This window comes from Marmota flaviventris, chromosome 4, assembly GCF_047511675.1.
Source record: "Marmota flaviventris isolate mMarFla1 chromosome 4, mMarFla1.hap1, whole genome shotgun sequence".
Taxonomy (NCBI): Eukaryota; Metazoa; Chordata; class Mammalia; order Rodentia; family Sciuridae; genus Marmota; species Marmota flaviventris.
Window position 1 is genome coordinate 89,025,588 of NC_092501.1, and position 21,653 is coordinate 89,047,240.

At 41.5% G+C, this 21,653-nt stretch overlaps 1 protein-coding gene across 1 annotated transcript; it reads right to left on the minus strand.

Moving 5' to 3' along the window:
* Window positions 1–611: 611 nt before the first annotated feature.
* Window positions 612–21,205, minus strand: Atp12a (ATPase H+/K+ transporting non-gastric alpha2 subunit). Its single transcript, XM_027941561.2, has 20 exons — window positions 21,089–21,205; window positions 20,010–20,123; window positions 19,057–19,191; window positions 18,808–18,925; window positions 18,307–18,575; window positions 16,814–17,012; window positions 16,545–16,654; window positions 14,994–15,128; window positions 10,667–10,859; window positions 8,271–8,446; window positions 7,430–7,566; window positions 5,393–5,543; window positions 4,490–4,658; window positions 4,247–4,401; window positions 2,600–2,723; window positions 2,263–2,408; window positions 1,683–1,816; window positions 1,433–1,534; window positions 914–1,005; window positions 612–686 (listed from the first exon to the last, which is right to left on the minus strand). Exons 1-20 carry the CDS (start codon window positions 21,188–21,190, stop codon window positions 658–660), a joined length of 2,790 nt encoding a protein of 929 aa, XP_027797362.1. The 5' UTR covers window positions 21,191–21,205; the 3' UTR covers window positions 612–657.
* Between the last annotated feature and the right edge of the window lie 448 nt (window positions 21,206–21,653).

Genomic DNA, 21,653 nt, shown 5'->3' on the forward strand with positions numbered 1-21,653 from the left:
CAAAATGGACTTGGAGCTTTGGTTTGGAGGAGATGATAGAGAGGGTTCTGGGTGGGACATGAAAGGGCTGAGAAGGTGACAGGAGGCAGGATAGGGTGACAAGGCCAGGGAAACTGTCACAAACTGAAGGAGATCTCAGAGTCAAAACTGAGGTCATCTGTGCTGCTGTGATGTATGCCTGCTACCACTTTGACCTCCCACAAACATTCAGCTAAGTTAGCCTTTTGTGAGCATGGTGACCATGAGCATATGTTCTTGGTAGGATTCACAGAAATCTCGAGAGGGGGGTGTCATTATGAGTGAGTGAGGTTTGAATAATCCTATACTGGTTTAAGGCAGACCCCAGCAGATACCGGGTTACACTAGACTATTTAACAAAGTGAACTTTATATACATATAAACATGTTTTTCCTTATACCACTACCTAAAAGTTCACATATTTTAAATTAAGGAGATTGCGATAGAGATGAAAATTCTATATAAACAGTTGAATCATATTTAAAGTACAAAACATGAGTATGTTTCATATAGTTTTCTATATGAATGTCTCTCTTGAGATTTGATGATGTCTGTACTGCAAGAGATCTCCCAGTGAGTAGCCAGAAGATGAAGAATATTCCCAATATGCTACTGGGAAACTTGGAGAGTGATGTGGTCTTAATAGTACATATTCTTATCCCACCAGCCTGTAGAGGTAGAAAAAAAAATAAATAAATGGAAAGCCTGTGGAAAGAGGTACAGAGGTTAAAAAATCATATTGCTGGGCCAGAGGTATAGCTTAATGGTAGGGAGCTTGCTAGCATGCATGAGGCCCTGGATTCAATCCCCAGCATGAGAGAGAGAGAGAGAGAGAGAGAGAGAGAGAGAGAGAGAGAGAGAGAGAGAGAGAGAAGAAAACCACATCATTACTCACTTCCAGGGTAGAGCCTGATGAAGAGTTTTCGCACTTCATCATACACCCAAATCAAGATGGCATGTGGTATAGCCACGAACCAATACTGAGGCCTGAAAACAGAGAGGAGGAAGATGAGCCCTAGTTTATTCAAAGGGTTAGTCCAGTCCCTGGCCAATGAGTAGGGCAGCTTCATCTTCATTTTCCTTACCTTACTAAAAAGAATTACAAATCCACTGAATCACACAACATAGACCTGGAAAACTCCTTATTTAACCTTTACTATGACTGCTAAAAGCAACATCTGCCTTTGACACAACCTGTTGGATGAGGGTGGAGATGGCTTAGTGAGGCCTGAAAAACCTATTTCTTCTTTTGGAAAATAGGTAGGTCAAGGACTGGGCTCTTAGAGCATGGAATCAGTTTGACTTCTTTGGAAAAGACTTTGTTGGGAAGAGCTGGTGAGAATCCTAGCGTTTGTTTAGAACAACTTAGAACAGGGGCTGGCTCTTTGCTCTATGCTGTTAAAGCCAAACTCACCTAAGCATAGTAAAACTCAGGGCTGTGACGCTCCCAAGGCCATAGGATAGGATCAGTGCGATGATTATCTGTGAGGCAATTCCCACCCAGATGACTTTATTTCTGCAACACACACAAAAGCAAATGGATTCTGAATTCCAGTGGCTCCATGATCATGTACCCAGCAGACCATGCCACTGGAGTCAGCACCTTGTGCATTACAGTATGGCCATAGGTGGGTTATATATATGAGGTCAGGGATAGGAAGTACCTGAAGAGTCCCTGTTGGAAGATAGAATTTCTCCGAGTTTTCCTGATGATCAGATCTGCTATTTGCTGGATCATGATGCCAACAAAGAAGGCTGTGTAGCCTGTCCACTCTAAGTATTTCCTCTGGTACCTTGTCTGTCAATGGGCAGAGAAAGATGAGATGTGAGACCTTGAGGGGGAATTTCAGGGGGATTCCACTGCCCTTCTATAAAGCTTGACTCCTTCTCCAAACTCAGCCAGATTGAGGGTGGACTACCTCCTTGTGTTTGGAAAGAAATATCTTTTTCCTTGAATCAGGTGAATAGAAAAAGATAGAAACTTATTTGGCCCAACTGTTGGACTGGTTGTGCACTATTGACAAAGCTAACTAAAAAAATGAACTTTTGGTTTAGTTTGAGAAATGTGGCTAAGTCTCAGCAATGGCTAAACCAGTGTCAGCGAGGAACCACCAACACTATTAACTAAGCAGCTTCTAAAATTTGTTTCAAGGCTGTTTGGGAAAATAGAGGTTCTATCTTGGTTCAGGAAGGGCTTTGGAAGGAGGTAATAACTAAGTGATGATGGCAGAGCTCTCAACTTACCCATTCCTGTCCATAGCTGTCTTCTAAGTCATTCATATCATCTTTTTCCCATTCTACCCGTACGTTAATGAGAGAGGTGGGCCAAAAGCCTTCTTGTGCATAGACAGTGAAATATACAAGGAAAGCTCCCAGGGCTTGCATGAGACCTGAAGGAGTAAGAGATACAGACATATGATGACCTCAGAGAATTACCTTGCTTGTCCTGGGACTCCTCTCAGCCTCTCTTGCCATCCAACCCCACCCGAAAGGAAAAAAACACATTCTGCCTGTGCCTAGGACTCAAATGAATTCTCTAGGGAGGGCCCTGTGTGACAAGGAGGAAATTCCCTCATCATACCAATGTGCAGGTAAGAGTAGACGGCAAGTTGCTCGTTTACCAATCTGTCTTTCTTCTTGTGGCGAGGCTTCCTGTTCATAATGTCACTTTCAGCTTTTTCGTAGGCCAAGGCAATGGAGGGGATCTAAAGGGGAAGAAGGCCCAGGAAGCTTAATACTGGAATGAATGCTCTGTCTACCCATAAAGTGATGGTAATAGCTATGGCCTAGCAAAGGTAGGGGTCTGCTAGATGGTGGTGGTGGGGATGTGGAACTAGTCCATTCAGGGTGCAGGCAATAGAGGCAACAGTTGGAATTCAGACTGTATGGTTTTTAAGAAGAGTTGGCTTTAAAAAATCATTCTATTTTTCATCATTACATAATGTGTTCTAAACAATGATTATTATAAATAATAATCATTGTTTAATATTATAATTAGTTCTAAATAATAGTTCTAAATAATAATCATTGTTAAATATTATAATTAGTTCTAAACAATGATTATTATAAATCATAAACTACTTTTCCTCTCCAGGGACAATTTCCTGTACCACCTTTCCCCCTTTGGTGTGCAGCTAGATCCCAAAGCAATATGCTAGAATATTGGTCCTCTCACAGGTCCCACCACAGTGGACCAGTTAAAAGAGATTCTTGGACACCATCTCCAGACTTCTTGATTTAGGAAGTCAAGTCTTGGGTCAGAGAATTTGCATTTCTAACAAGTATTACACTTGGAGAATCACTGCAGTAGAGAAAAATGAGCAAACTTAAAGGGCTTGGAAAATGATCTATCTACTGTGGGGACCTTGACTACCCCCAAAGGTAAAGACATCTCTAGTTTCTCTGAGATGCAGGTATTATATTTGAGTACTATATAGAATAAGATGGGGAAGGAGGCAATTTACAGGCCTATTTTGTGTTGTGCATCTAGCTTTTTCTCTGTTGCTGTTTCTTCTTGTCTCAGTAAGTCAGACTCACATAGGGGACTTTCACAAAGCTTTGTTTAAATGGATACATACTGGAAGATGGGAAGATTTAGGTGGCAGTATTGTTGGATAAAGCTTTATAAGTCTTAATAATTGTTCCTTTGTACTGTGTGTATAGATAAAGAATCTGATATGGAAGCCCCTTAACTAACAAAGACAGGAACTGTTTACTTGGGTGGTTATTTTACCTTGCCCAAATAGGGAGGGACATGAACTGGATCTGATCAATGGCATAATTTTTTGGAGGGTCAAGACTCATGTCTTTTTTGGTGAGAGGTGCTCTACCACTAAGCTACATCCCTAACCCCAAGACTCTTTTCTTGAACAGTTCTACATGGAGTAAAGTGGTATTTATTTATTTATTTTGGCTGGGGTTGAATACAGAGCCTTGTGCATGCTAGGCAAGCACTCTACCACTAAGTTACATCCCCAGAGTGAAGTGGTTTTAATTTCCAAACACTTGACAAATGTCCTAAGTCTCTTGCTTTGGAGTGTGGTCTGTGGACCAGCGGAACTGATGTCACCTGAGAGCTTGTTGGCAATACAGAACTTCAGAACCCATTGCAGGGAAGTTTAAGAGCACCGACTATTATTGTCTATCTCATGGCCCTTGAAAGAAACAACCCTGAACTTTATATCCCCTGGGGCTGTTATCAGACTCTGTTCCTTTTAGCGCCACTTACAATGTCTGTGCCCAGGTCAATGAACAGGATGGTGATGGTGCCAATGGGAAGAGGGAGCCCAACAATGATGTAGATCAAAAAGGGGCAAAGTTCAGCAATGTTCTTGGTCAGGGTATACGCAATAGTCTTCTTTAAGTTGTCAAAGATCAGGCGACCTGGACAAAGATGTCTCATTATAGGACTTGCTTCTAGTCCCCCAGGCAACTCCAGTCCTTGGGAAGACACCCCGAGACTCCCACTCACCTTCCTCCACTCCTGTGACTATAGATGCAAAGTTGTCATCCAGCAAGACCATGTCGGCTGCATTTTTGGCAGCATCAGAACCTGCTATCCCCATGGCAATCCCAATGTCTGCTTTCTTTAGAGCTGGAGAATCATTTACTCCATCTCCTGTCACAGCAACAACTGCATCCTATGGGTACCCAGTGAAAAAATGAGACAGAGTAGGTCTAAGGGGCCATAGGATGAACAAGAAAAACATGGCCTGCCTTTCAATTTGAGCTGTAGGACTACTATAGCTCAAATGAAAGGCCCATTGGGAAGAAAAATAAAGATGGGAAATCTCAGAAACAAGATCAAGGAGCTCCAAACAAGGTGTGTTTACATGAAAAAACAAAACCATACAAAAACCAATGTGTGTGACAAGTAAACAGAGGTGTCTTGCATAGTTGGCCCACCCATATCTGCAGATTCAACCAACTGAGAATAGAAAATATTGGAAACAGAACATGCACGGAATCTTTTCTTGTCATGGTTCCTTAAACAATATGGTATAAAACTATTTTCATAGCACTTACATTGTATTTAGGTATTTTAAGAAATCTAAAGATTTAAAGTATATGGGAAGTATGTAGGTGCAAATGAAAAAAAGTCTTCAAAAATCCCCTGGGATATTAAGGCATGACTGTATCTTATGCCTTCACATATTTTGTGTTATATTTTTACACTTCTAAATTTTCTACATCCACACCTACCACAGTGCAAATGCCTGGCTGTCAGAAACCCCAGGTACTCATGATAAAATGCAGAGAGACGGAGAATATGTGGCCATGCGAGGGTTTCAAAAGAGGACAGGGTGTCAGCCCACCTGATCTCTGCTCTGCATTTGCCCATGGACAGGATGGGTTTGATCAGTCATCCACCCACCTGCCTCTGACAACCCTCCACAATGATCAGCTTCTGTTGAGGGGATGTACGGGCAAAGACAATTTCTGGGTAGTTGGCTAAGAGCTCATCCAGCTGTTCTGGGCTCATATCCTTCAGCTCCATGCCAGTCACCACAGCAGCTTTAGCATCCCTACAAGGGCCAGAAGAAAGTAAGTGAGGCACAAAGCCAGATCTTAGGTTGAAACACTGTTATGGGCAACAGTAAGCTTCTTTAATGTCATCACATAGAATATAACATCCTTGACACTGGATGTCTAGTGAGGTCTTACTGATGATAGGTACTAGGGACACTTTGGTCTCCATTTAAAAATAGTAAACTGAGGCTAAAAAATAAGGCCATTTCCTGGTATCCTAGGAATCAAATGCCAAGTAGCCTTTTCTTTGCAGGAATGGATAGAAGTGATGCTTCATGGGGTTGGGGGCAAGGAAAAGGAAAGTCAAAAATCTGCCTGTTCAGGGCGGGGTGTTTAGCTCAGTGGTGGAGTTCTTCCTTATAATGAATGAGGCCCTGAATTTAGTTCCTAACTCCACAATAAATAAATAAATTAATAAAATAAAAATAAAAAATGGGTCCTGAAATTCTCTTGTATCAATACACATAGGTAATAATTCTTTGCTGTTATTTCAGGTTTATAGAAGGCTACTGTGTGCAATGTGCTCTGTAGGAGGAAGTCTTTTTTATTTTTTATTTTTAGGTGGACACAATATCTTTATTTTTATTTTTATGTGGTGTTGAGGATCGAACCCAGTGCCTTGCGCATGCCAGGCGGGTGCGCTACCAGTTGAGCCACATCCCCAGCCCCAGAAGTCTTCTTTGAGCAAAATTATTGTCTGCTGACTACACAAATAAGGTTCTGCAGGGCATGGTGACATAAGCCTGTAACCCCAGCTAGATATTATAACAGGGATTTAAAAATTTTTTATTTTGAAACTGAGTCTTACTAAGTTGCTGAGGCTGGCCTCCAACTTGTGATTCTCCTGCCTCAGCCTCCTGAGTCTCTGGGGTTACAGGCCTGTGCCTATGCATCTGACCTTAGGGATTCTTGATTATAAATATTTGACTGTACCATTCCTTAGCTAAACTCTTCAGGAATTTTCTACCATGGTCCTGGCAGACTCCAGAATTCTTAACTTGGATTGTCAGGAAGGCCAGTGTGTGTGGCCCGAGCGGTTGAATTTTACCTCCTCTTGGCTCTCCTCCCCAGTCTACCAAATGGAGACCCCATACCTCCACTGCCCCAAGGACTGCACAGATCTTCCTTGTAGGAATAGGCATCTCTCACCTCAGTTTCCCTTGGCTAAAACTCCACATTTTAGCCTTCAAATCTCAAATCTGCCTTTTTTCTTTAAGTTTATGTAAATTTTTAGTTTTTCAAATTTTGTTTTTCCCCTCTTGGTGCTAAATACTGCAATTCTAGCACTTGACTCAAACCATAAGTCTACATAACTGCTCGTAAAAAATAACAAGGTAAGGTGGAAAGGAAAGAATGTTTTTTTGCCCTTTTACAGCTGCCAGACTATATTATTATATCTTCATAAAGTCAGAGGTAAAGAAGGGGATAAAATAAAACATTCACAAAAGTATTCACTTCATTCTGCTGTTCAGTGTGGCAATTTGTATGAAAATGTATAATCCTATAATTTTAATTTTTTGAGATGAGGTCTTGCTATGTTGCCCAGACTAGTCTTGAACTCCTGGACTCAAGTATACTCTGAGGTTTATACAATGATAAAACTGCATTTCTTAGAACTTTTCCCTGTTGTTAAGCTACACATGCTATACTTCATTGAATTTTGAAATTTCAGACAAAGAATACATAAAGGTTCATTCTCATGCTATCAATAGAGTGCCTGGCACAGATACATAATAAAAGTTGAAATGAATGAATGAATATGTGAATTATAGATCAAATCAACCCAGCATTACCCTGAGATAGTGTTTGGCAAAAAGGTGATCTGCTCCAGAACCAAAAAAGACCCCTGGGTAAGAACTTGTGATATTGGTTCTGTGCTTACCGTTTGTCAACTTGCTCCACAGCAATGTTGAGGCGTTTTGCAATGTCTTCCACTGTTTCACTGTTAGCTGAAATAATCCCTACACTCTTGGCAATAGCTTTGGCTGTGATGGGATGATCACCTGTAACCATAATAACCTAGAACACAGATAACAATGACTTGTGGATAATGAGGAATTTGGCTGGCCAAAGTAGGGACAATGGTTCCATGTCACCTACTCTGCCAGGACTAGGTAGAATATTGTTAGCAATAGCTATTGTTTTCCCTATGGACAATTTTAATCTAAGACACAAGTACTATGAAGGACACACTGATCCCACTGAGTCTATCTTTGCTCCTGGGCTTCTTAGATTTCTTCCTCTGACATTGGAGGACACTCTTCTACTTCCATGTCACTGTATTTGTGAGGAGGCCTATAGATGTCTATTTGAGACAGCCCTGAGCAGCTTCAGTAGTCTTGATACTAATATGGTAATATGTAATAGAATTCATATTTTGGCTTAAATATCATGACAATAAATGGATTATGGAGGCTAAACCTCAAGACTAGTAAAATCTTTTATCATCTATCATGGTCTAGGGCAAGACATGGCTAATTCATGGCACTGGGAGATTCTTCTTGACGTAGTTTCTGTGGTGGTTCATTCCACATAGATACAATAATTTTGCTTTTATGAGACAGTTACTGAAATCTGAACACAGTGAAGATAGGGACTCAAAAAGGGGGGATTATGACATTTACTTGAGTAGACCTAAATACTGACCATATCCTACAACAATATTCTGATAAAGTGTTGCAACATAAATGGAGGGCTTTTTGAATCAGGAAAATAACTCCCACCTTGATCCCTGCACTCCGGCATTTGGTAACTGCATCTGGCACAGTAGACCGAGGGGGATCTATCATCGACAAGAGCCCCACAAAACAGAGGTTGGAGGTAGGAAAGTTAATGGTGTCTATATCAAATGAGTAGGTCTCTGGAAACTTGTCTGCTGGCAGGTAGAGATGACAGAAACCTGGAATGGACATGAATTTGGAAGTCAATGAAACTGGATAAGGAATGACAAAAGGAAAGGGGGCCTGGGGGCATGTAGCTCAGTGGTAGAGTGTGTGGGTTAAATTCTCAGCACCAAAAAACAAACAAACAAAAACAACAAAAGGAAAGGGCAAACATGTTGATACATTCTCTTTTTTTTTTATGTTGATACATTCTCAATCCTTGACTACTTTACCAATAAAGTAGTCATATACCAGAATCATTTAAATCCTTCAATTCCATAATATATGTTTTCTTTAGGAAAGACACATTTCATTCAAAAATAATTTAGTGTGTGCTCAATTGGTTCTATGCTATGTTCTAGAGATATAAAGACCAAGACAAATAAAATGGATAGCATTTTATTCTGATGTCTCCATTTAGTGGGCCAACAGAGCACTAAAGAGACAAATCATCAAAAGACATGCTATGGATTGCAGAGTAGAGCAACACTTCAGATATCTAGAGAGTCAGGAGAGATTTCCTAGGGGTTGGAAGGCCATTTTCTATAGAGAAACCAATACATGCTACTGCACAAAATGAGGAAAGAACTCAGGATGTCTGGGGAGTGTTAAGAAGTCTAGTCCTTCATTAAGATAAGTACAAGAGGGCTGGGGTACAGCTCAGTGGCAGAGTGTCTGCTTAGAATGTGTGAGGCCCCACACTGAATCTCAGCACCACCAGCACATGTGCGCGCGCGCGCGCGCGCGCGCGCACACACACACACACACACACACACACACACACAGTACAAGAGAAAAGCCATTAGAAATGGGGTAGACCCATCCTTGTCTCCTAGGTATTAGCCTGTCTCAGGTTGGGGTAGAAAGGCATTCCTGTATCTGGTGACCTATATTTGGGTGACCCTTTCCTTGGCTTTTACACCAAATTAGTTCTCAGCATGGCCCGCTGCTTTACACACTTCAGTAAACCAGACTTTGAGTGGTCAAATATGAGGATCTCAGAGTGACTCTATCAGATAGGGACTAACCCTGTGTTGAAAAGATTACTTGGTGCTGTGGGTTACTGAGGGCATACTTAAATCACTAACAGCTCATTTGTATATTTTATCTGCTTTACAAACTCATATACCTTTTAGAAACACATTCCATGGATTCCATATCTATTGGTAAGCATTTTCCTGTGATTAATGAGCCTTATCCTTCAACTGTGAGCTTCTGTTTCCTTGAATTCATCATTATGTGGTTCTGAACAGGAGGTGCCATTTGGTCAATCCATGATTCTGACAATGAACCACATTGTCTCCCATGAAACCCCTTCTTTTACCACAGTGGCTCTATTTTTAAGGTTCCTTCCACCACTAACATGCCCTATCTCAGTTACTGGTATTACTTTTATTCCTACTTGCGAAATGGAAGGCTAAATCATTTTTTGTCAGTATTCTTCTCTAATCTGTTACTAAATCTTAACCACTCTGCCTCCACGAAGGCTCTGGCACCTGACCTCTCCTTTGCATTCCTGTAGCCTTGCATCAAATTCCCACCCCCTTTACCTGAATTAGTATAGTCACCTCCTGCTAAGGTTTAGGTCTCCTTACTACCACCAAAGATTATCCTTAAGAAGTATTGTTAACTCTAACCAGCTCCCCCTTGCTTCAAGACTAGGGTGTTCTTTACTAACTGCAGGATGAAACCCCAATTCTTTGCAACATATTCAAGGGCTCCATATCATGATCTCCAATCTATTTTCCAGCCCCTCTTCACATACCTGCACCATCTCATTTACGCTGCAGGTCTGTAGGAATTGGGTAGCTTCATCCTGCATGCATAAATCCTATCCCTTTCTGCCTCTGCTTGGCCTTTGTTGTTTCTTCTCCATGGATACTCTCCCCCACCTCTCTGAATACCACCATTCAAGGCCCAGTTTTGAAATGTCACTCTTTCCGTAAAGTCTTTGATTTTGCTTGTCTACAAGTGACTCCATTCTCCTTGGTGTCATCACATTTTTATATGTTACATCCTGTTTATCATATATGTGTATATTTTTTGCAGTGCTGGGGATCAAACATGAGAGGCAGTGTTTCACAAATGTGCTCTGTCACTGAGGTATAGCCCTAGCCTTTTGTGTCCTTCTTTATATGACTGTATGACCCATGTGATACCACACTACTGTTAGCTCATGAGGCCGCCTATTCCATACCTCCTGGGAGATGGACAGGGGTCCTATGGTCTGTACTCACCCAACACACGCTCGCCCAGCCCACCCAGCTCCATGTAGGCTGTATGGAATTCCGCAGCAGTGCTTTTGTCCAGTGGCTGCTCCTGACCATTGATCATTATAGTGCTGCACTTCTCCAAGATCCTCTCGGGAGCCCCTTTCATCACCATGAGGAAGCGCTTGTCGTTGGGGTCCTCTGTCTCATGTATGGAGAGCTGGGAGGTCATGAATTGATAGATAAAGCATCTTTACCATGGTCATGTTAGATAAAGCATCTTTACCATGGCTCTTCCAACTAATAATAGGACAAGAAGGGGAAACACACTCCTTTCTTTCCATGTGTCTTTAAAGTATAAAGGAGGGAGAGGAATAATGACATCTCTAGGCATATCCTATCCTTTTTATTTTTGTGTTCAATTAATATGCAGAATCCTAGACTTGACCCTGGCTCAGAGGGGCACAGTGAGTTGGATTCCAAATTAAGTGAAGCTTGTCTTTCAGACAGACACTGACTGCATTAAGGAGGCCATATGTGGCTCTCCTTCTGGAACAAGCTCTCCCAGGGAGCTCTTGAGAGTCTGAAGTTCATAGTCTCTGTGTCTTACTGTCTTTCCCAGCCTCTGGTGAGCAGATAAGTATCTTTCAGACCTGAGCTCTGAGAGCAGCAGGGATTTTTTTTTTTTTTTTTTTTTTTTGGTACTGGGGGTTGAACCCAGAGGTACTTTAGCACTGAACTTCATCCCCAGCACTTCCACTTTTGGTACCAGGGATTGAACCCAGGGGTACTTTACCACTGAGCTATATATCCTCAGCCCCTTTTTTATTTTTGGTACCAGGGATTGAGCCCAGGTGCACTTTACCACTGAGCTACAACCCCAACCCTTTTTATTTTGTATTTTGAGACAGGATTTCTCTTAAATTGCTTAGGACTTCTATAAATTGCTGAAGCTGGCCTTGAACTTGTGATCCTCCTGCCTTAGCCTTCCAAGTTGCTGGGATTACAGGTGTGTGTCATTACCCCCGGGTCATCCCCATCTCTTTTTATGTTTTATATTAAGACAGGGTCTTACTAAGTTGCTTAAGGCCTTGCTAAATTGCTGAGGTTGGCCTGGAACTTGTGATCCTTCTGCCATATCCTCCTGAGTTGCTGGAATTATAGGTGTGTGCCACTGTAGTTGGCCTCAGGAAACTCTGCTCCCCAAGCCCCAGGTAGCTTTTGAAATTTGCAGTCTTTGGTAGAAAATACAAAGAAAAATGCTACCATTTTGAGTTCAAGAGTTGATTCCACACCAGTAGATCTTGGCCTGAGATATTAAAGATGAGTTCAATTGGAAAAAGAAATGCAAATAGGTTGCCAGCTTTTAAAAATTATTATTTTTCCTTGTGGTCAAGTAAAGACATTAAAACAACAGCAACAGCAACAGCAACCAACCAACCAAAACCCAACCCCACCCAACTCAAACCAAAAAATACTCCCAACTATTATCACTGTCATTTCCCAAAAGATATGGCAGGGAGGGTGTTATAGTTCACTGGCAGAGCATCTGCTTAGCATGCACGAAGCCCCAGGTTCAAACCTTAACACTGCAAGCAAACTAACAAAAAACCCTAAGGCCCTGAGCACTATTTTTATCACCATGTGTGAAGGTGGAAACTGAGGTTCAGAGAAGGTTCAATGATATGCTCAAGTTCACATATGAGTAGGTACTGGGCTGGCATTTAAACCCAAGCTAGCAGGTTCTAGAGTACCTGTCCTGAATCATGGAGGATGTAAAGAATAATCTTTTCAATTACATGCATTCATCTTTATAGAAAACTATGAAGCATTTTCTTAATTTTCCAATGTGCCCTAAATAATATTCTCATGGAGTAGGGTGTGGTGTAATCCCAGCAACCTAGGAGGCTGAGGCAGGAGAATCACAGGATCATGGCCAGCCTCAGCAAAGAAACTTAGTAAGGCCCTAAGCAACTTAGTAAGAGATAATGACTTAAAAAAAAATTCTCATGGACAGTCTGTTTGGAGTATGGCTATTCCAAGATCAATAAGATACAGATTTTCCACTTTCTTTGCTTCCACTGAATGATACATATAGAACTCCAATGCCACACTGTCTAAAGCTCTGTATACAGTGTTGCACTAATGGCCCCCAATATTGACCTGGGCTGACCTTTACAGTGGGAGCTCACATAGGCCCTCTTTCCCCTTTCTGGTCCCAGCTTCACTTTCTACTCCAATGTGTTATACATGAGGCCTAATGGAACCTACTCTCATTTCTCATGACAGAAAATGCCTTTGCCATGGTAGATGGCACCTCAGGAACATTCTGAGTCTTATTTCTGCTTAAAAGATCACCTAGCCTTGACTTTTCCAGGATGGACTACCTAGCCCCGCTTGAAATCTTGACTCTGGCCCTCTCTAGCTGTGTTCCAATCCTTTATACCTTAATTTCCTCATCCTCTACTTACCTTGTAAAGTCATTATGAAAATGAATGATTGAATACATGTAGAAATTAGCACAAACTAGCTACTAGTACTGCTGTTATCTTATGATCATTACTCCTTCTATTTTCACTTAAGTTTCAAATAAGAGATAATTTCCTGGCTTTAATATCATATACATTTTTGTTAGTTGTCTAGTTAGCTAACCATGACTAGCTACTATCCAGAAAGAAGATGTTTGTGACACAAATAGTTCTTCATCAAGCCTAAATTTCATCCAAACAAAGGTGGATAGATAATCATCAGAAATTTCTACAAACATATGGTTATCCTATTTATACATAGTATGCCACACAATGTGCCACACAATGATGTTTCAGTCAGGGAGAGACTACATATATCATAATGGTCCCTTAGATTATAATGGAGCTAAAATTTCTTACTGCCTAATATTTTTACCATTCAGATATGTTTAAATACACAAGTACTTACATGTGTTGGGGTTGCCTACAGTATTCAGCATGGTAACATGCTTTACAGGTTTGTAGCCTAGGAGCAACAGGCTCTACCATATAACTTAGGTGTGCAGTAGGTTTGTGTAGGTATACTCTATGATGATTGCATAATGATGAAATCATCTAACAACACATTTCTTAGAAGATTGTATCCCCATCATTAAGCAACATATGACTACTTCACTGTATATATAAAGCCCAAGTATTGATCCATCCATCTTAGGTTGGGATTCTCTCATGTGTAACAGGACCTTGGGCTACAAAGAGTCATTTGTTGAACAGGAAGATGAAGATGGCTGATTGTTGGCCATCCCTGGAGTAATGTAGAATAATTAAACAAGGATGGCCAAGTTTTTCCTGAGCAGTGGTTAGAAAAAAAATACCTACCAATGGCCTATGGGCTAGAACCAGAAAACAATGTGACTAGTCATCTGAGGAGTCTTATTTTCCTTAGGGCAAAGCCTATGTGTAGTAGAAAATGCATGGACTTTGGAGTCAGACTTATCTTTAAGGGATTAATTTCAGTACTTCCTGGGATACCAAAATCCACAAATGCTCAAGTCTTTCATATAAAATGATCTTACCAGGCATGGTGGCACACGCCTGTAATCCCAGCAGCTTGGGATGCTGAGACAGGAGGATAGTCCAGCCTCAGCAAAAAGCAAGGTGTTAAGCAACTCAGTGAGACCTTGTCTCTAAATTAGAAAATACAAAATAGGGCTGGGGATGTGACTCATTGGTTGAGTGCTACCGAGTTCAATCCCTGATACCCTCCAAAAAAGAAGATCTAGTATTTGCATAAAACCTATGCACATCTGCCCATTCTCTGCACTCTAGGTGACTTATACTACCTAACACAATATACGTGTTAAGTAAACAGCTGGTGCATGCTATTGTTTTGGGAATAATGACAAGAAATTGTCTGTGTAATTTTTTTGTTCCCAATTGTTTTTGATCCATGGTTCATTGAATCCAAGGTTGTAAAACTTGAGGGTACATAGGATCTAGTAAGGGTACTAGTTAAGCAATGAATGCTAGTTTTACCCACTTTTCCCATCTCTCATTGATCCTTTGTGTGTATCCTTTGTGCAAAAGGTGGTAATGGTGTGTGTTTGAAACACACACACACACACAATTTGTAATATAGATGGATCATTTACAGAAGCAGCAGACCCTGATCATGTCTTTGCCTTTCTGTTTTTCTCTATTTCATGGAAATAAGGAGGCTAACAAAGGAACATTGACTTGGGCTTACCAGATGCTCTGACCCTAAATCCCAAAGATTATTTTTAAAAGCAGGTATCAATCAAATTGTGGGTTAACCAATGAATACATGCAAGTAGAAGTGTTGTTGCAGTGATAACAAATATTGCCAGTTGTGAGGAAAAACTCACCTGAAATTTGTTTGTAGAGTTAAAAGGGATTTCAGCTACTTTGCGGTTTCTTTTTCTAATTTCCATCACATCACCGAAAATGACCTCTGAGAATTTCAAAAGAGCAGTTTCCGAGGCATCTCCAACCACGACTTTCTGGGAACCAAAAGAAATAAATATTTACAGCAAATACTCTGGTTCTTGTGTGACAGTGTTTAATGAACCTACATGCCTTTAGCACAAGAACTAACATGTCTCCTGACTAAGCTTACCATCTAGCCGAAGAGACAAGGCTATCATGTGACCATCAATAACTGAATCCGGACCATGGTAAGAGTGTAAAACAGTGCTGTCACCTACCAGTACTAGAAAATTTCAAATAAGTGGGAGCTCTATGAGGACTGGAGGATTTGAGCTATACCACAGTGGACAGTGAAGGTTGCATTGTGAGTGTTGGAGGTACGGTTGGACATAGAGGGTGTGGCAAGATTTGGAGGTCCATGAAAGGCAAGCTGAAATCTAGACTCAAGAAGTAGAAAATAGGGAATCACAGGAAGATTTTTATCAAAGTTAGGTGATGATACATTCAATATCTGAGGAAAATTAGAGGCATGTGAAAATGACCATCATGGGAAGGAATTAACTAGAATCAGCAAAGCCCATGAAGAGGTTGGTCCAAGGTATTGGATGCAAGGTATTGTGATAAACACACCAAAAATACGAGAAAGTGGAATAATCAGTGCAGAAAAGTTGGCAAATGGAAAAGCCAGGAAAACAGATTCAGTGGCTCACTGAGATGGAAAAGAGAAAATAAAGAAGGGAAGAAGTAAGAAGGTAAGAGAGAGAAGGAAAAGGGGGAAGAGGGAGGAGAAGAGAATGAGGAGGGGGAGAAAGATGGGGAAAAGGGAAAGAGGAAAAAAAGAGTTTTATTTTACTTTATTTTTTATTTATTTGCAGAATTGGGAATTGAACCTAGAGGCATTTTGTCACTGAGCTATATGCCCAGCCTCTTTCATTTTTAATTTTGAGATAGGGTCTCACTAAGTTGTAAGGCTGGTCTCAAACTTGTGATCCTCCTGCTTTAGCCTCCTGAGTTGCTGGGATTACAGGCATGTGCCATGGTGCCCAGAGTTTATTTTATATTTCAATATTCCAATATTCTTGGCACTCCATTTGCCACCACATTCTAGTCAAGAGGACTATATATTAAGATCAGTCCCTTTATTTCCATTCAATTACACTTTAAACTTTAGTGAATGGCATTTATATAATAAAAACAAAACAAAACTTTGCTTATTTTCACTTAGCTTGTAAAAAAGTTAGGAAAGCAACTTAAAGACACGTTCATTTTCTGGAATAAGAGAATTTTCAAAAGGTCCTAAACGAGTATCCTGAGATCATCTGTGATTTCTCATAACTAGATAGAGTGAAGAAAACTTTATGTCTGTCTATGAGTTGGGATCTGCTCTTACTAGTGCAAACTTCACACAGCTAGAGAAATTATATCAAGTGCCCAAGAGAACAGAAAAAGTGATCTTGCACTGGCTAGACCAAGAGCTGTAGCAGCTTTACCTTCATGATGGGGACACTTTCTTGTCCTGGTTTGAACTCAGCTCGATTACACAATGTTATTATTTTGGATAAGGAGGCCCATGTTCCAGAGCTTTGGTCAAAGGCTTGGTCTGGAACACAGAGAAAGACCAGTGGTCACTGTGAATGCTGGGCCTGTCATGTCCAAGTCACAACCTTCACACCCTGTTTGAGACTGGCTGCTATACTCAGCCAGTCCCTCTGCTTGAGTCTATAGATTTGGGTCTGAATAAACCCTCTAGAAAACTCACTTGATTGGTTTTCACTTGTGTCAGCCACGAAGATCTGGTTGTCGAACCATAAATGGGCCACAGTCATCCTGTTCTGGGTCAGGGTTCCGGTCTTGTCTGAGCAGATGATGGAGGTAGAGCCGAGGGTCTCTACTGCCTCTAGGTTCTTCACCAGGCAGTTCTTCTTGGCCATCCGTTTTGCTGTTAGTGACAGGGTAACCTGAAAGGAAAGAGCAAAGGAGGCTTTGGGAATAATCATTTTGAATTCAGGTTTAATCACAGAAGTTAGGTGTAATTGGGATTTTAGGAGAGAGCTGGAAAATTTTTAGACCAAAGATATAGTTGGCAATGCAGCAAGGTTTATCTAGTGACTTAAAAGCTACCAAAAGCCTTATAAGCCACAATATTTTTTCTTAAATTAAATATGGGGTAGTATTCTTGTCCCTTCATTCCTTGAAGAAAATGCTTCTGGGGGCCCACAGATAACAGACAGACTGCATGGCTGCAGTTTGGGAACATGTATAATTCCAAAGTGGAATGTGGAGGGCTGGGGTATAGCTCAGTGGTAAAGCACTTACCTAACAGGCAGAGGCCCTAGATTTGATCCCCAGCATTGGGGGATGGAGTGGGGAGCGGTGGGGAAACTTTAGCCACCTAGCCCCTGTCACTCATGAGCATGAATGGGTAAAAGAGACCTTGACTATTATAGACCAAAGAGGTTGTCCTCAAGGACTCACATGTTGCTTTGGGACCTTAAGAAACATTTGTGTTTTTTTTTCTTTAAGGTAGTGAGGGATTGAACCCAGGGTTTCACACATACTAGGCAAGTGTTCTACCACTGACTACAGTGCTAGCCCCAGTGTTACATTTTACAAGCTCCTTATTTTAAAGATCCTTTGAAACATCCAGATCTCAAAGTTTTTTTTTTTTGTTTTTTGTTTTTTTTTTTACTTTCTTCAAATTATTATCTCCTAGAGTCACAAGAGACTTGAAACATCTTCTCTTGTCTTTGGCCAGGGCAACATAGGCCATTGTAATTATAAGATGGGAGTGTGAATTCCTCCTCCCCAACCCTGTGGGCTTCCAAGACACAGACTGGGAGGAGCCTTTTATCTGAGGACTGAATGAGATGGTCCTTAACACAGGGAGAGACAAGAAGAACAGGGCTGAATTCTTCTACAGAAAAGAAATAGAGGATTTTTTTTTTTTTGGCCTGAGAGAAGGAAGAGAGAATGTGTCCAATTCCTAGGTTGTGGAAACTACCAAGGAAGATTTTTGTTGTTGTTGTTTTAAAGAAATGTGGGGAAGGCATTTAGGGGTCTAGAAAAACCTGTAAATGGTAGTCTCAGTCAGTTCCTATAAGAAACAGTCTATTCAGAATGTTCCATGGTGGTCCCTGGTAGGGAGGATATGTTGTTGAAAGGAGGCTGTAGTTTGTGGGTAGGAGCCTCCCCAGCAGCAATGGTAGGTGCCAACACTATGGAAATGCAGGCTGCCTAACAGTGTGGACTCACAGTGACAGTGGCCAGGAGGCCCTCAGGAACATTGGCCACAATGATGCCAATGAGGAAGATGATGGAGTCCAGGACATGGTACTTCATGGACACCGCGATGATGAAGAAAAGGATGCCAATGGAGATGGCCACGCCTGCCACAATGTGAACAAAGTGCTCGATCTCAATGGCAATGGGCGTCTTCTCATTTCCAACACCTGAAGCCAAGGAGGCTATGCGACCAATGATGGTGCGGTCACCCGTGTTGATGACCATGCCGGTTGCTGTGCCTATAGGGGAAGTAGACATTTTACTCCAGGAGTCCTACCGACAGCCCTCTCTGGTGGCTTATGCAATCAGCACATGATATTATAAAGGCCAACATTGGTCCTCTGGAACCTTCAGTTCCATGTTTCCTCTGGGTAAATATTTATACCAAGGGACAGGAGAGACAAAAACATCAGGCCTGAGAAGGAGAAGTGGTACAGGTCAGACTTGTGGCTGACAGACAACTGGTCTTACCTTCCAAACAGGTTGTAGAATAGAAGCCTATGTTCTTTGTTTCCAGGGGGTTTTCGTGGGTAAACTCAGTTGAACGAGACTGGGGCTCAGATTCCCCAGTGAGAGACGAATTATCTACCTAGAAGAAATTTTGAAAAGAACTCAAAATTAGGCACCTTGTTTCCTGCCTCTTCTACCAAGATTGGGAAAGAACAGAACACCTGTCAGCTCCGAGCAGGAGCTTCAAGGTGGGTGTTCCCTGATGCTCACCTTACACCCCTGAGAAGACAGCAGCCTGATGTCCGCAGGGATCTGGTCTCCTCCTTTAATCTCCACAATGTCCCCCACCACCAGCTGCTCTGCAGGAATTATCTTTTTTTCTGAATCACGGATAACAAGAGCTTGCTGCAGAAGAAAACCATGGCAGACATCTCAGACCTTGTGATGATGCTGGCCCTCCTCCTTTTTCTGTATTTCACTGAATCCCAGGACAGGGGCATGGAACCCATTAACTGTCAGAATGCACAGATGAAACTGAAGACTATGTCACCTAAGGTCTGAAGATCCTAAGAACTATTTTTAAATTGAGCTCTGTTATTGAAAGCAGGAAAAGCAGTTATTTGGCAACATGGCAAAGTGGGAGCTGGGCCTCACAGAAAGAAAGTAGATCAAAGGTGAGCCACCTGGCAAGGCATCAAGGATGAATACTGAGTTGAAAGGTTTAATAACCTTGCTGAAGTGGGGAGGACTTTAATGAGGTGGTATCCTGTTTTTTAGCACAGCAGGAACATCTTTTTCTCCAGATTTTTTTCCTTCATTTGACAATTCTCTGGACCTAGGCCAGGTTTCCCTGCTGTGGACACCTAACATAAGTTGCTGGAGGAATAAGAGCATTTTGGGGCAACATGCTTTGAAAGTGAAAGCAGTCACAAGAGATGCACAGGTGGATCTCCTTAGCTGCCAATGAAGGAAAATTCTGGAACCCCCTGAACGACATTCTAAATGGTGTAGAGGATGTTGTGCAATGACTGTTCTGCTTTTCCCTTGACTAAACATTTCTTGGATCTCTCTTCACTTGACAGTGTCAAAACCCTGTGAGGAACTGGGGTTCAGAGAGAGAAGTAGCCCAACCAAGAATCCCCAGAAAACAGGATAGGACCAAGGCTGCCTACCTATTCACCTGGAAATCACAAGAGGACCAGAGGAGGGTAGTTGCTACTCACCTGGGGAATCATCTTACTGAAGCTGGCCATGATGTTGGTACTTTTGGCCTCTTGGTAATAAGCAAAGATCCCCGTTAAAATAACAACCAGTGCAAGTACAGAGCCCAAGTACACCTGCATGAGAAGAGACAGCAGTCAAGAGAAACAGGTACCAGGTGAACATTCCTAATCTGAAAATCCAAAATCTGGAATGTTCCAAAATCTAAAAGTTTTGAGCACCAAAGACACCAAAGTGATAAATTCCATACTCAACCTCATGGGATGGGTCATAGTCACAATACAGGCACACTAAAAACATTGCAAAAAATTACCTTCAGGCCAAGTAAATATATATAAATGAACATGAAACAAATTTTGTGTTTACACTTGGGCACTACCCCAAAGACATCTCATTATGTATATGCAGATATTCCAAAATCCCCTAAAATTTGAAATTGGAAACACTTGTTGTCCATCATACCCTTCAATAATCACACCTGGTTCCCATCACTAGTTCTGGCAACTGACGTGCCCCCGTCCCCAGGGACGTGCATATCTGGATATTTCATATCAGTGGCCTCATACAACGTTTGGCTTCCTTCTTTAGCATGGTATCAGAAGATTCAGTTTTGAGGGTACGGCACTCAGTTCTTAGTAGGCATAACTGCCCCCATGGTAAAGGGCAAAATTAGCTTTGAGGAAAGAGAGCTCCAAAATATTTCATGGGTATAAAGATATGTTTTTCCCTTAGAAACTCGGGTGTTTTGTCTCTTTTAAAACTCATGCTCATACTGCCTCTGAGATATGAAAAACTCAGGTATCCAGGGATAGGTATAGCTTACATGGGTAGCTAAGTGGTACAGCACTTGCCAAGGATGCATGTAGCCTTGGGTTCAATCCCTAGCACCACATGTGTGCATGTGCGCATGCACACACACACACACAAAAAAAAAAAAAAAAGAAAGAAAAGAAGAAGTAGTAGTAGTTCAGATATCTATTGTTTTACAGCTGGGAGAATTCCTGCCTCTAGCCCCCTTTGTACCTAATGGGTCTGACTATGTTCCTCCCTGTTGCTAAGCAAAACCAGGAAGGTGGCTTACATTGTCTAGGGATCCAGAATTATCACTGGCATACTGAATTCCATATGCAATCCAGCACAGGATGGCTCCTATCCACAGCAGGATGGAGAAGCCCCCCACCATCTGCTTGAGAAACTTGATAATCTCTGGAGTCTGCTTGGGAGGGGTGAGGGCATTGAGTCCATCCCGAGCCAGAAGCTCAGCAGCTCTGATGCTGGAGAGACCCTAAAAAAGTCAAGAAAAACAGATTCAGAAACACAGAAATTAGATATTTCTCCTCCCTCAGAGGGTGGGCTTTCTATATCTGCAGGTTGTGTTTAGGTATCAACATGCCCAAGAAGGCCTTGGGAAAAGCAGATGAAGCTGATGCCTCATCTTTTCAACTCCCCACTTTGTCCAAAAAATTATTATTATTTTACTAATGGTGTGCCATGTGATATTTTGATACCTGTATACATGATATAATGTTTAAGCATATATATCTCATTTATCATTTTCTTATGGTAAAAACTTCCAAAATCTTCTCTCATAGCTTTTTGAAATATATATTACATTACCATTATCTATAGTCACCTCACTGTACAAT

What these genes read in the sequence shown, in the direction of transcription:
- Atp12a (XM_027941561.2), bottom strand. Translation starts at nt 21,190, where the DNA reads ATGGTGGGGGGCTTCTCCATCCTGCTGTGGATAGGAGCCATCCTGTGC. An exon ending in CACAAGTGAAAACCAATCAA is followed by an intron (nt 16,655 to 16,813) that starts GTGAGTTTTCTA and finishes TCTGTGTTCCAG; the next exon opens with ACCAAGCCTTTGACCAAAGC. An exon ending in CTACTCTTACCTGCACATTG is followed by an intron (nt 2,409 to 2,599) that starts GTATGATGAGGG and finishes TTACTCCTTCAG; the next exon opens with GTCTCATGCAAGCCCTGGGA.